General features: G+C 36.7%; 2 protein-coding genes across 2 annotated transcripts; one reads left to right on the forward strand and one right to left on the reverse strand.

Annotated features, from left to right (window-relative positions):
- Nucleotides 1-334: 334 nt before the first annotated feature.
- On the reverse strand, nt 335-1,976 carry LOC110755315 (C2H2 and C2HC zinc fingers superfamily protein). The gene has a single exon (XM_021956499.2). It carries the CDS (start codon nt 1,767-1,769, stop codon nt 519-521), a length of 1,251 nt encoding a protein of 416 aa, XP_021812191.1. The 5' UTR covers nt 1,770-1,976; the 3' UTR covers nt 335-518.
- A 10,054-nt stretch (nt 1,977-12,030) lies between these two features.
- RPL9 (ribosomal protein L9) lies at nt 12,031-15,428 on the forward strand. The gene is made up of 6 exons (XM_021956511.2): nt 12,031-12,263; nt 12,547-12,674; nt 13,739-13,784; nt 14,347-14,444; nt 14,523-14,570; nt 15,020-15,428. Exons 1-6 carry the CDS (start codon nt 12,117-12,119, stop codon nt 15,138-15,140), a joined length of 588 nt encoding a protein of 195 aa, XP_021812203.1. The 5' UTR covers nt 12,031-12,116; the 3' UTR covers nt 15,141-15,428.
- Nucleotides 15,429-15,541: the final 113 nt, after the last annotated feature.

The following is a 15,541-nucleotide window of genomic DNA, read 5'->3' on the forward strand; positions in this document are numbered from 1 at the left end:
GCTTGATTCGATCTTGTTTCTTAGAAAGAATGACACACACATACAAATGGACATGAAGTAAACATGCTTTATCATATGAATGAACTTACGCAACTTAATACGATATATACATGAATTAGAAGCAAGAAATGTATGTACAGAAAGATTAAGACCAACAAAACTAACATTGACTACACAATGAAGAAAAATGCATATAATATCCATCTCAGGTTTTGTGGAAGCAATACACAAGTTTCCCTCGAAAAAGGAAAAGTTGATCAAAAGTTCCAGAGCTAATAGAACAGAGAGTAATTAAGCTCCCCAGGATGACGGGAAAATGGCAACCATAATTGAACACATACTTAAACGTTTAATTAATTAGTTAATTACAATATGTCCGATGCTAAACTCACAAACCAAACTAATCCTATAGTATAACATTTTTATTGACACATAATAAGATGAAAAAAAACAGTAGAGACATATCAAACAGAAACAAAACCATTAATCAATTTCTTTACCATTAATATTCAGTTCAATTACATCTGTGATCCATGGCTCCTTTGATCAGCCTTCCCAAGCCTACTAGCCAAAGAACTGATCACAACCGGCGTGTGCCCCGTGAACAAAGCGACGTGACCCATGAGCTTGTCCTTCCTTGAAAATGTGGTTCCACATGAGCACTGCCACCTCAGATCCCCACAGTGCTTCTCATGGGTACGCAGATCAGATAACACAGAAAACTGCTTCCTGTTGCACCTCTTGCACACATACATCTTGGGGCAATGGCTCCTCTTGTAGTGATTCTTCACACAGATCATCGACTTCAAGGGCTGAAACTTGGCGTGCTTCTGGTTCCACCTGCACCCTACTTGCGGGCATGAATATTTCCTTGGCAAATTCGTCGAACAATCTGTGTTTCCATCTGTGCCTCCGGCGCCTTGATTGTTGTTGTTATTTGTAGTGCTATTGTTTTTCTTCATGGGGTTGCTTAGTGCAACGGTGGTCTTGTACTCGTCCCCATGAGCCCTCATGTGCATTCTCAAATTCGCGTCGCGCTTGAACCCTTTCCCACAAACCTGGCAGTAATGGGTGTACTTGGCCAGCAAATCAGCAGCGTCTAGCTCAATAATGTCGAAGCTTTTCGGAGAAATAGGCTGTTGCTTGCCTTGCACATGCCTAGTTTTTGTATCTCTTGTGGTACAATCGATGTAGCTGTCGCTAAACCAATCGAGTGCTTGATCATCATTAGTTGGATAGAAAGGAGTTTCGATTTTATTGTCAAGGCCGCTACCAAAGTTTGGTTGCGAAAATAGAGGAGGAGGAGGCTTATTAAGGCCTTGATGGTGGAGCAATTGTTCTTCATGGTCAATAGTATTAGGAGTGCTAGTAGGGTTGTTATTACCTGGAGGAGGAGGAGGAGGAGGAGGGGACACAAGGGCCATTTGCTGACAGGTGAACATCATCGAAGAAGCCGTGACGATGATCTCTTGGATCACATTGTTCATGCTTGCTATGGCCATGCTGGTCGACCCCGGGGGTTGACTTTGATGGTGGTGATGATCTGGAGAGATAAGGATGCTGAACAGGGATTTGGCTTGGCGAACCTTCTCTTTGAGGACTGAGAGACTGTAGAGGAGAGAGGTTGAGTGGTTCTCTGGGCCTGAAGATGTTGAAAATGAAGAAACTTGAGGATCTTCAGTCATGGAAAAGATTTGTAAACCTTGGTGCTCATCTTCTTGTTGTTGTGGCATGGTTTGGAAACAATTAGATGTGGCCCCAGAAATCATTTTTATTTCCAAGTTGTATAGCCTTTCGCTTTTGCTTTGCTTTTTCTCCAATCTGCCTCCCCCTCTGAGTCTGGATTGTTGTCTCCTTAGATTGGCTTTTCAGATCTTTTCTTGTAAAGGTTAAATACTGTTTGTAGTGTATTGGTGGAGATTATATAGGGATATGCTTAAGAAAGAACCTAAGCTTTTTAAGAATATATATAATTAAATATGCTAAGTTTACAGGTAGAGGAGAGAAAATACAGAGAGAGAGAGAGAAGTCAACTTGGAGTTTAGCAATCAACTGATCATCCCCAGTTATGACCTTCCTCATATCTCACTAACCTCACGTTAGGACAAGGTAAGCCCTTGTGCAGAGAGTTTTGGAGAGTTGGCAAGTATAAATTAATTAATTAACCAATAAATATTAGTTTATCCGTTTACTTGCATGAATTGCCTACTAATAAGCCTATACCTAGCTATTTCTTACATGTTTACATTCACATTGTTTGTTTGTACCAAAGTTTAATAAAGAAAGATTAAAATTTTAAGATATGCACGTTCTTATCGTGCGGATGCCATTGTAAACAAAAAGGAAAGCAGGGAGGAGTAGTAGAAAACACATGGCATCCGCACGATAATAACATCCAGATATCCGCATAGAAGAATTTGTATATATATAAATTTCAATAACACAATTGAGTGGTCAAACGATGTCGGATTCAAGTGATTTTTTGTAGAGATGATCTTTGAATGATTATCTAAAATATAAACCATTTGGATTAGTGAAATACAATGCGGAGTGAGCTCTACAAAGGTATCCCTCAAATAAGCTAATTTGAGGGATCCCTTAATGGAAGATCTCTCTCTCTCTCTCTCTCTATATATATATATTGGTGTTTGTAATTTAAGGGAGTCTAAGTCACGTATACTTATCTTCACGTAAGTGTGAATTGAAATTTTCAAAAGAATGATCTCATAACAAGCATATCATTGAATCAGTGATCATGTTAGTCGTCAAAAAGCATGCGGCTTTGTATGCCATTTTGGTCCATGCTAGCCGCTTCTTCTGCTGCCCTTGTTTGAATATATGTCTTATTAACTACTCTGGGATTTGGATGAGCCCTTCGCCAGCTTAATAACTTCTAGTGAAACTAACTTATTAGTTAATTTCTTGTGTTATGATGTAGTCGTCACTTCACATCGATGAGTCTGAGCCGTTGATGCAAGTTCTCTTGCCTTATCTATAACAACAACCCATTGGAGGGACTCGACTGAATGGTTAGCTTGTGTTATGATGTAGCCGCTGATGAATATCGAAGTCATTGTGAGGGTTTACAATTATCAACGGTTGTCAATTATTGTCTACGAAAGTATAAAACTTTTTATAGTAAATTTAGCTTAACCCCTTCAAAGTCATTTTTCCTCAACTACAACCCATCTCTTTAATTTTGTTTGAATAAAATATTGTTTTTTCTAAATAAAACCCGATGACTAGAATGCAACTCGACAAGTTACCTAATCAAGCGCAAAATCAAATTTATTATACATTTTGTATATTAATGTAGGAACCAATATAGAAATAATTTTTAATTGGATTGTAACTCACACACGTTGAATTTGGAAAGAACTCCAAATGGATGTAGGAATTAATTTGAAAACTTTTTAAAATTTAACAATAAATTCAGATAATATACGTGATTAATTATCTATTATATGTGATTAATTTTTAAACTTTTTATTTATTTATTTATGAAGTATACGTGATTAATTATCTATTATATTATTGTTTTATAAATATAATAGTGTACATACAATTTTATGTTGACAACATAACGTACCTATTACTTTTTTTTTTACAAAAAATAATGTACCTAATATGAATTTACTTATTATTCAAATAATATACCCAACTTTAATAAACACATTTTGGATATAATTTACCTAATAATTTCCTATTATGCAATAATATAACTTGTAATTTACCTATTATGGGGATATTGTAGGTATATTAAAGCCATCATAGGTATATTGTGAAAATAATTTAACTACCCGTATTGGATATATGCAAGATATGTATGTAAATTTGTAGGTACATTAATATTGTATTGATAATAATTTACCTATTATATTTTATTAGGACGAAATTTGAGGGATTTTTTATTGGTCAAAATTTTAGGTATTAGAGGGAATGCCCTAAAAAAAACACAGAGTTATTGATATACTATAAATGAGGAAGTATTGATTAGAAATGAGGGACTTAATGACATGGTAACGTTGGCTTATCTGAAGTCTGGTGGCAAACAATGTAAATATGTAGGAGTACTATGACCTTTTAAATCTTACAGGGCATTTTAGTTTGAAGTTGGGTTTTATACATAGATTTCAAAATTAATGAGTTGATGTCTGAGAAATAGAAATTGTAGGGTGCTATATTAGACTAGCCCAACTTTCTAGTATGATCATAGCTAATTTGGTTGAATGTTTAATAGCTTTTAGTATGATGGATGATGGAAATATTTTGCTCACCACTTTACCACCTTTCTAAATACTTGACACGTGTCCATAGACAAAACCATGGTTAAATTTTTTTACTTTGATTTATATAACCATAGTTATGCTTATGAACATGTGTCAAGTATTGAGAAAAGTGATGAGCAAAAATGCTCCCGATGGATGATATTGTTCTAACATTAACTTTTCGTAAACGATCCAATAAACCATTTTTAAGAGATTTAGGCTGCATTATTTCATACCCATGTATGGCACACTTCATGATTACGTTCGCTCTTGTTTAAGCGACTTTCCAATATGCGCCGCCACGACCAAATTAAATCAAGATGCTTTCTTTTCTATAGTGAATTATGAAAGTATGTGTTATATTCAAATGGCCCAACCGGCATTATATGGGCAGGTTATTAGGACATAAAGAATCCACACAGCATGGATATTATTATTACTAGGTCTAGATTGCTGCCTGCTTTGTTTTTAATACTACTGAAAGCATGCTTTTGGTCTGCATTTTTTTTTGGTGAAAACCAAGGTATCCTCCGCGCGATTGCGGGGACTAACCCTCGAGGTACTGTCGGGCGCAAAGCGGGGACCTCTCCCAACAAAGTCTGCTCTATTCGCAAGCGCCTGGGATCGAACCCAGGACCTCTTGTTTAAAGGATCCAAGCCCCTTCCACTTGGACCAACTCCTATTGGTAAGCATGCTTTTGGTCTGCTGGGGATGAAAAATGCACGCTTTTGGTGTGCATTTTTCATCCCCAGCCAACGTTTCTTATTTCTTTTTTTTTTTAATTTATTAATTAACAAAATCTTGGGTGTGTGGATGGATGAGCACATATACCTAGGTTTTTTCTTCTTAGATAGACCCACGGGCAGGGCAGATCCTCCTTGGTGATTAAAAAACGAAGAAGTAAACGCTTATGAATATATATTTTGTATAAAACATATATATATGATAGTCAAGCTAGCTTGAATATGCAATAATATTGTCAGAATAATTTGTAGGGGTTTTTAATTGGGTGTGGGTTCTTGGAACACATGATCATCGACAACAACTTGGTCTTGGATGTGGTATTTTGCAGCTTGTAAGCTACAAGGAATTAATTATTCTTTTGAATAGTAATTAAGGCTTATTATATTTAGTTAATTGCCTTCCTATGTATCAATCTCAAGGTGGATGGATCATGGATGATGGCTACTCCCAAGTCGCTGTTGTCGACGATGGCCCCTCTCATTTGTTAGTACGTAAGCTGTGTCTGCAAAGAGAGAGAGAGAGAGAGAGAGAGGGGTTTTCCAGATGTTCTCTCGAATTTTCTCCTTTGCAAGGGTTTCAAACCATTGTCTTGGGTTTTTTTGGGTTTCTCTGGAATCTTTTTGTCCCTGAACCTCAGGCTGGGATTCAAGTTTGAGCTCAGCTGGAGGAATTGGCTAGAATGTTTCTTCCACACCACAGCTTAGAGCACTTCTATCCATTTGCCATGGCACAAGGCAAGGGCAAGGCAAGGGCTGTTACTATTCATGTGAATAGTGGCAGCCCTTGCAAAAGGTTGTGGTGTTTCCACCCATTGCCATGGCAACCCAAGGGCAACCACTATTCACATTAGATATGAGGAAAGGAATTTGTATAGAATTTTGTTGTGGGAAGTGAAAAATATAACATTTATTTATAATAAAAATCTGATATTTTTTTAAAAAAATTTAGTTGCTGACATCATCGCTGACTTCAGCAAACCCAGGCAACAACCCAGTCAACAATATATCTTTTTCCTTGCCAAAATTAAAATGAGGTTAAACTGTATAGCTAAAATTGATGTAAAGTATCAAAAATGTGTGTGTATATATGTATATATATAGTCATATTTTATTGAAGGATTCCTCAAATAATTTTTATTTGAGGGACACCTTTAGGGTCCCTTATATGATTTTTTTTCTTCAACAATCCAAATAGTCTATTTTTCAAGTCTTCATATTCATAGATCATTCTTGCAAAAAATAAAGCAAATTGAAATTATTAAGGCATCTAGTTGGGACCAACAAAATACACGAACACGGTGCTTCAAGAAAAGACTATAATAACAACCATATAATTGAGCAGTCAAATAGTTTCGGACTCAAGTGATTTTGTGTGTGTAGAGAATGCGTAGTGCGCCCTACAAGGGTGTCTCTCAAATACACTTATTTATTTATTTATCTTTTTAATTCATAAAAAAATAAAAGAGAAACAAGAATTTTGGTTATGTCGTTTAACCTTAATTTAATTTCGTTCATGTAATTTAATTATTTCATTCTAGAATTTGTAGTTTTTTTAAAGAAATTCTGGGATTACATTTATAATTGAGCCAAAAAAACCTATAGCCACTAGTGGTGGGCATGGTCTAGTTTGGTCTGGTTCTCACTCCAAACCAGAACCGACACTATTTATTTGGTTTGGTTTAGACCAGATTTTTTATTTTTGCCCATAAGCCGGTTCGGTTTTCGATTTTGGACCATATTTTATATTTTTGAATATTTTTAATTACAAAACGCAACAAAAAATTTATTTTTTGGGCTTAAAATTTCTCACATGGCCTAATTTCATGCGAAAGGGAGGTGATTGGGCCTAGAAAAGAGAGGTGATTTGGAGTTGGAGTTGGAGTTGGACAAAGATTAGTTATGGGCTTAGAAATTTAGAATTTGGCTTAAATATTTTATTAAAAAATTTAAAAATACATATATGGTCCAGTTTGGCCTTGTCCAGTTTTTTCACTATAAGAACCAGAACCAAAACTAGACCAAACTAGTCCAGTCCAGTTTTAGGTCAACTCGGTGCGGTTTTTGGTCAACTCAATTTTTCAGTTTTTTCCTGCCCAATTCGGCTTGATTTTCCAATCTAAATGCCCACCCCTACTAGCCACAAAGGGCCAATACAAACTAGTCACAAAGGGCCATTTCAATAACGGAGCGATATAACATTAAAATTTAGACAATCTGGTGCAGCTCCACTAATGATCACGGGGGAGCGTAAAAGCTCTGGCATAGGCATCCCAACTAAGATTGCAAACTCAGAACAACCAAAACGAGATAAAGCTTGAAAAAATCAAGCCATAACAATACAAATCAAACTCTCACAAAAGAGAGGTGGAAACTCTTACAAAAGGAGAGGTGAAAACTACACAAAAAATCCAAAGAGTCAATGCGACATATTCCAAACATAAAGAAACCGCAAAAAGGATGTGGTAAAGATCCGACATCGAAACACAAGTGGAGATCCGACCTCGAGACATAACCACTTGTGATGGGTGGAGGAAAATCATAACAAAACGAAGACAAATAGGGGAAAATTTCTATCTCTGAAAATGACGGAAGAGAGAAGAAGGGAGGGGAAGAAGGGAGGAAGGGAGAAGGGGGAGAGGGGAGGAAGAATAGTGGCTTCCTCCCCCTCAAAATGAAAACGGCTATGGAGTGTATTTTTTGGGAGAGAGCAAGAATTTGTAGTTTACTAGTATAGTTACAACCCATAAAAAACCCTATGTTGCACGGACATGACAAAATGCTCAAGTGTCAGAGTGTCGGACACTCCGAAATGGTGCAGACACTCATTGGACACAGTCAACGGCTTAGACACGGTCAAGAGACTCCCCGGACACAGTCAAGACACTCCTCGACACAGGTCACTTGTGGTCAAGACAGGACATGAGGCGCATGGTCAACAATCTTTGAATTTTTTTTTTTTTGGAGTTGCAGAGGTGTTGGCAGTAAGAACATCGAAGATGATGTTGAGGAAATGATGCCCTAGCAAAGATGGCTTTTAGTGAAACTCACCGTTTCACTAATTGGATGGTAAAAATAATCCAACTTGGGCCAGAAAACAACCTACATTTTGGATAAATTATATTATATGTTTTTAATTAGAGTTTAAAAACCCACCAAGACAACTGTTGGGAGAGTTTGACTCCCCTCTCCTATTTATGGATTGATCTTTATTGTCCATCTTTGTGTTCATCATCCGCTACCCGAATAATTTTACTTCAAAATCTATATGCTATTTAAATTATTTTAAAATATGTATGATATATATTTAGCTCAAAACTGAATATAGCACCAGTTTTAAAATATATAAAAAACCTCACAATCCACTCTCTCATCCTAGATCTTTTTGGTGACATGATTATCCTCCCGATTATCCTTGGAATTTGCTTAAGGCTTGTTTGGGACTGTTTCTCTAGAACGCACTTCTCCTTATAAGCGCTTTTGTTATACAGATATTGAAATTTTCATAAGAATTCAAAGTGCTTCCTGAAAAAAAACTTGGGAGTGCTTCTTTAAGAAGCAAATATTGACTCCAATTGAACGTTAGTGACTTCTTGGAGGAAGGAGTTTGGGACATCAATTGCTTATCAGGATCTCTACCTATGAATATTGTCCATTTGATTCTTAGTACTCATGCTGGTGATAATGGTAGTAGGGATGATAAATGTATTTGGCACCTCACCCTCAATGGCCAATTCTCTGTTAATATTGCATATAACAGTTTTGATATGGATGAGGCTAATGCTAGTTGGAAATGGGATTTTATATGGAAGCTGCGTATTCCACCCAAGGTAAAGACTTTTCTCTGGTCCTATGTCACAAAAAGCTTCTTACTAATACTCAAAGGTGTTGGATATTTGTGTTTACAAATCTTGTGAGAATGACTTATGGAAGAAGTGTTTAAGAATGAATGATAATGAGAGGATGAAAGATGCTTCAAGGTGTGTATGAATACACTATCTTTCAAACTTTCTTTGCCCTCACAAATTGTGTGCAAAGAGGTTAAGCAAATAAGCCATGTGGACACAATGAAGCCTAGCCTAAACTATATGTTGTCAATGTCTTGCACAACCGAAGATAACCCATACACACTTTAGAATTGTAATAAGGATACTCAAGATTCCTAGAGGCTAAATTAGTAGAAATAACCCATAGAAGTTTTACTTTGTGAAATTAGATGAAGAATAGTTGGAATTGAACTTTGATCTTTCTTAGATCTTTCCTATATCTCTTGTATATAATTTCATGTAATTGTTGCAGTATAATCGTCTCTATTTATCGAGGAATTGATGTCTTTTCTAAATTAGTTTAACTCATAATTCATAAAATATAAAACTCTTGAATTGTACCTCTTTATCAAGAGGTACCACTTCAATGAGGACACTTCTTGTCATAAAAGAATATGTCTTTATGTTTAAATTATGTATATGAAGTGTTTCTAACGTTCATATATATGATTCAAACATTTAGGCATCAAGAGGCATACCACATGACTGAAGATGTGCTTCAAAATTACACCTTCTGTGTCAACCGACCGGTCGATTTTCTCCAATGATCGGCCGCTTTAGACCAAAACCTGAAGCTTCTGATCAAAATGACCGGCCACTTTTCCCATATTCCAATGTTGTTGAAAATCTCCAACAAAGGTTTGAAGAGAGGGCTCAGTACTTCTACTATCTGTCCTAGATGTGGTGATCCAATGGAATCCTGTGAACATCTCTTTAAAGATTGTGCTGCTACTCTTGTTATTTGGAACATGATTGAAATTGGTGTAGTGGAGCATAGTCAGTCTTCAAATACTTTTGAGGACTGGTTATTCCATAATTTGAAGTCTAAGAGGATTGTTCTCCATGGCATGCCTTAGTATCTGGTTTTTGCTATATTTCTCTGGTGTATATGGAAATGGAGATGCAAGGTTGTTTTTTACTAGAATTTTCACCTCCCTACTGAGCTTCTTCTTTTGAATTTTCAATATGCTCTGGAATGGTTTACAGCTTGCAATCCAAGGGCCAACCCCCCCTGAGCACAATGATGTTCACATTCAGTGGAGTGTCCGTCCTCCTGGAGTTTGTAAAGTCAACACCGATGGCAGCAAAATTAATGCCTTTGGTCTTATTGGCGTTGGGGGTTTGCTAAGAGATTCTTTTAGAAACTGGATCAAAGGCTTCACTATGAATTTAGGTGATGGTTTTATTGTAGAGTATGAGTTATGGGGCATTTTCTATGGAATTAATTTGGCTTGGGATACTGGTTTTAGAATGGTGGAGGTTGAGTGTGACTCTAATTCTGCTGTGGTTCAGTATTATCAACTGCTTTATTTTGAAGATTCGGGAGGATAGGAACTGCTCTGTTATGCATGTCTTTCGTGAGCAAAAATATGCTGCAGATACCTGGGCTGCCAAGTCCTGGTCTCCATGTTTCTGAAGAAGGTGTCTTTCTTAATACCATCTTAGATATTGATTCTCGAGGTGTAGCTAGGCCTCGTTTAGTTTCTAGTTAGCTTTGCTGCTTTGGGGTTTTAGCCCCTCCCCTGTACCAAAAATTAGAAGAAGCACTTAATAGGTGCTTCTACAAAAAGCGTTTTTAGTTGTCTGAAAGCACTTTTACCCCTCCTAGAAGAACTTTCAAACATGCCTTTAGTTTCTTTTGAGGGATCCGATTTCATGTCTCCTTGGCTAAGTGTTTTTTATTTTTTATAATCTAATAAAATTTCATGATACCGTCGAAGTTGTAAAAAGAGAAAGCCATTGATACTTGTAGACTCTATCTGCAACCACACGTATTAGGTAGACTCTAGTGTCTTTGTATTCACTTGAGGATTTGAACCATGAGTTTTTGTTTTGTTTTTAACTGTAGACATCCCTGAACTTTACCTCGAGTTTCAATTGAGTCTCGAAACCTTTTTCTTTTTTTTTAAAGACAATTACATCTGTGAACTCAACAAGTAGTTCCAACTAGGTCCTACCGTGATGGTCTGTCAATTTGGCCATCAAAATGAGAGCTAAAAGCAGCATTTCTTGTTCCTCAACCCCTTCTTCCTCTTCTACCTCTTGAACCCCTCATGACCATAGCCATCACCACCCTCACAAGGGCTTTTCTCAACCAAAAAACTTCGACATCCTCGCCGATCTCCGGTAACAAGAGCCATCCTCTTCCAATCACCAACCCTACTCCCAAGTTTTCAAATGAAGTGATTTTGCTGATGACGTAGGGTGCTTGTGGCAAGTCACTTGCTTCATTCCCCAACGGGTATACATCCAATCCAATCCAATTGCTAGGAAGAGGCTTTCAAATTGCTTCTGGGCCGCACCTGAGAGCAACCACATCCAATGTCTATAAACCAATGCATCATCTTTTTTTTTTTTTTTTTTTTTCCGAATAACCAATGCATCATCAGCCAAATGTTCTTCGCCACCCTTTTTCCCAAAGAAGCAAAAACCCTAAACTTTTTTAAAGTTTGAAATTCAACACTTTTACCTTAGATTGGAGTAATTTCTTTGCTTTGATTTGTAGCTATGAAGAGTGAAGAGGTTTTTCTGGCAGAATATTTCCTACCACTTCTCTCCCCGAGCCAAAAGTCCAATATACCCCTAACAACAATATTACGTGCCATTCACATGGTCAAGCTCGATGAATTCTATCACGGTAGGACCTAATTGGAACTACTTGTCAAGTTCACGGATGTAATTGCCACAAAAAAAGTTCCGAGACTCAATTGAAGCTTGAGATAAAGTTCAGGGACGTCTACAGTTAAAACCCCCCCTTTTTTTTTCCGTCAAATATTTTTATTTAATTTTATTTATTTTCCACTAAAAGGAAAAGGGCAAAAGAAAAGAGAAAAAGAAAAGGGTGAATTGTTGTAATTCAAAAGTTATTAGGTGGGTAAAATTTGTAGTTTGCATTTTGCAGAGAGGTCAAAATGATAAAACACAAAATTGTGCTTGTCACTGTAACATAACAGAGGCATAACAAAGAGATAAGATCATAAATCTCATAAAGCCCAAGAGAGTGTATGTGTGAGAGGGAGAGAGAGTGTGAGCTTGTGTAAGAGTGAAAGAAAGTGTGGCAATGGCATCCACAGCATCGACTCTTTCATGGAGTTCTTCCTCGTTGCTTCAAAGCTTCGCTGCAAACACAAACGAAGCCTGTAAATTGTCAGATAGAAGAACGGGCTTGGTGGTTATCGCTCAAAAGAAAGCCAAGAAAGCTCGAACGGTAATGATAAGAAATGGGTTCTCTTCTAACACTTTGGTGTTTCTATATTTTTATCAGAAAGTACAAAATTTGTATGGTCTCTGCTCTGAGAATTCATAAAAGAAGAGCCCACCTCAATTTGAGCCACATGGTTTGCTAAGCACAGTTGGGTTGGGTGAAATTTTGTCCAAGATTTTCCTTTTATTCAATTTTGTTCTTAATCATTCTCAGTAAATTAGTGAGCTAGAATGTAGCATTATGATGGGTTGTTAATTGTTGTTGTTGTTGTTGTTGATTGGTTCAGATAATTCTCAAGGAGGATATAGCTGACCTGGGGAAGAAAGGGGAGCTTCGTAGTGTGAAGGCTGGTTATTACAGGAATTATCTGCTACCATTGGGCAAGGCCCAGCTTGTCACTCCTGTGCTGCTCAAGTAATGCATAACTATCTTACTTGAAATTGTTTCCTTTCTCTACTTTGTTCATTTTTGTTGTAGTTTACTTTTGAAGTTTTCAATTCTGAAGTTAGAATAGTACTTTTCTCAATCTTTTGTGTTGTGTTTACGGAGTCAACTGAATTTGATGACGAAAAGTTTAAGTTGGAAAACTTAAAGATGGGACTTGGGACAGAATGATGAGGGAATCAATTATTATTTTGGCAAATACAAACGTTACCACATACACAAACATTTCAAGTTATAAACCTACAATGGACAGAGGAGGCATATACAAGTTGTGAGATTAATGCATGAATGTTGCTTGATATAGGGTGATGTTTGTGGTGAGGTTTAATTATAACATTTATAGTGTTTAATTGTACCTCTGAAACTCTTTCATAACATTCAACAAAAGAAATTGAATACAAGGGTTTTCAACCTATTCCTAGGACGCACAGATACTACGTTCCACACTCATATCATATCAATATGAGGTAGTAATACTTCTTAAGTTCTGTTTGGTACATATAATACTTCTTAAAATGCATCAAAAATGTGAAAGTGTGAATTTTTATTTGCGTAACTATTAGATACTTTTTAGTTGATTCTGGAAATTTATTGGATGCACCTCAACCCTTAGGTGCAACTCTTCTCTTACTTTTTCGAATATAAAATATAAAGTAGAGATAAACATGAAGAGGATTTAGCATTCTTGTGCAAATATGCCTCTTCTTGTGATGTATTTTTAGAGTGCACAGGTCACGAATGTGCGTTAATTTACAAGTTACAACTATATGGTTTCTATCCAATTAGAAGATATTTGATCTATGTTGTAATATATGTTTTGTTTCACCCAAAAAATAATAATTACTCATTAAAGATTGATAAGAGACATGTCATACAAGAATTTTGTGTTTATAGCGTGGCATAAACAGTACTTTTGGTGGGAGATGAATCAACATTCCTAATGGCACTCATGCTTTCTTTTTTGCGAAAATTAACATATACTCTATCATGAGAACATGTTATCATTGCACACTTTTTCTAATTGCTCTTTCCAGGGAAATGAAGATGGAAGATGAAAGGATTGAGGCAGAGAAAATAAGGGTATTTAGATAACACATGTATTTTTGCCTTCTGCCTCATGTGACATGCCCCTCATATGTTTTCTTATGCTGTAACTCAAATTATAGATATAAAATTAGATGTATTTTTTGCCTTGTTTCTGTACACCCTTTTACGCATATCATTCATTTAAGGCTCAGGTTTTGGGACTTTGGACATATCAGATCATCCTAAACTGGATTGAAAAGCACATGTTTGTATTCTCTTAGAGATTATCCTGAATACTTTTTATTATAATACCATGCTACATCTGGATGTCTGTTAGTCTCATTAATTGTCAGGTCAAACATAGCAAAGCTTGTCACTAATAGGAGAGATTCTTGGGTGCGGCTGCCCTATTTGGCAGCACGCTCACAAAGGGGTGAGGCCAGGTAGGACCCACATACGGGGGTGCCACTGCCACTGCTTTGTGAGCATGCTGCTGCATCGGGCAGTCTCACCCAAATGCTAATAATTGCATTTAATCTCTCTAGGCAGTAGATTCTATATTGTTTGAATTTGTCCTATTCATTATGTCTTGTTAGATTATTTCATCTTGGTGCAGGTAAAAGAAGAGGCGCAGCAACTTGCTATTATTTTTGAAACTGTTGGAGGTTTCAAGGTGAAGCGCAAAGGTGGAAAAGGAAAGCTAATTTTTGGAAGGTGAGTTATATTCAGTGCGACATTAAGCATTCAGTGCACTGTCTGCATACGTTGTTTAACACAGACATATTTCTGCAGTGTGACCCCGCAAGATCTCGTTGACATAATCAAGGCACAACTTAACAGGTAGTATCTTTTATCTAGTAAGAGTATGATTTATATATCAATCACAATTTTCACTTTGTGCACTGTTACTGCATTCTGAATACCCCACTTGAATGCATGACATATATACCATATAGGCTCTTAACACAAGCATCAATAATTTTACAATTAAGAACTATTAGCAGAAAAGTTTTACTTCTAAGCCACAACCCCCCAAGCAAAAAAAAGAAGGGAGAAAATATGTATTTTATTTTCCTAATTAAGTCTTAATTTTTTACTCTCTTTGGCCAATGAAATCCAGAATTCAGAAAGTTCAACAATGAGCAACTAGAGATGGTCTCTGCATCTTTTCATATCTATGCATTTGATCAAAGGCGACTCTTTATTGCCCACATTTGTCTTTTTAACTTTGCTAAACACATCCCGGCTTGTCTGATTGCTCCATTATCTGCTCTTTCATTCATCTGTAGGGATGTGGACAAGCGAATTGTTTCTCTTCCAGATATTCGAGAGATAGGAGAGTATATTGCAGAACTGAAGCTTCACCCAGAAGTGACTGCTAAAGTGCGGGTGATCGTTTCTGCTAACTAGGGATAAGCACCTTCTGGAGTCATCTTTGGAGGCCCACTTGAATTGAGAAGATGAATTTTTGATGTGTTTATGCAGGATGTACATGGCCAAAGTACTATCAACATCATGAAATCATATAGGCACCAATTGGAGGGTGGCTGTAATCTAATGAAAGTAGAGATGTATAAATCTGATTTACCTTTGGCTGTGCCAATGTATGTTTATTCCTCATTAGTGGCCTTTTGATGAGAAGCCATCTCTGGACAATTCTTTTTCCATTTTCTATATAAACCTTATTTTTTGGGGCAATATTATTTGTTTCTTGTCAGTATAATTCTTCTCCTCAGAAACAGTTTTCGTTCTGGGGTTCTTGGGACTAATTGGGATGTAGTTGAAAAACTAGTTTAAACTGCTTAGCGTTG

The sequence above is a fragment of the Prunus avium genome, chromosome 6 (assembly GCF_965620075.1).
Source record: "Prunus avium chromosome 6, drPruAviu1.hap1.1, whole genome shotgun sequence".
Lineage (NCBI taxonomy): Eukaryota > Viridiplantae > Streptophyta > Magnoliopsida > Rosales > Rosaceae > Prunus > Prunus avium.

Excerpts from the sequence above, each read along its gene's own strand:
- RPL9 (XM_021956511.2), top strand. The coding sequence starts at position 12,117 with ATGGCATCCACAGCATCGACTCTTTCATGGAGTTCTTCCTCGTTGCTT. Across the intron at positions 12,675-13,738 it reads GTCACTCCTGTGCTGCTCAA|GGAAATGAAGATGGAAGATG; the intron begins GTAATGCATAAC and ends TGCTCTTTCCAG. Across the intron at positions 14,571-15,019 it reads ATCAAGGCACAACTTAACAG|GGATGTGGACAAGCGAATTG; the intron begins GTAGTATCTTTT and ends ATTCATCTGTAG.
- LOC110755315 (XM_021956499.2), bottom strand. The coding sequence starts at position 1,769 with ATGATTTCTGGGGCCACATCTAATTGTTTCCAAACCATGCCACAACAA.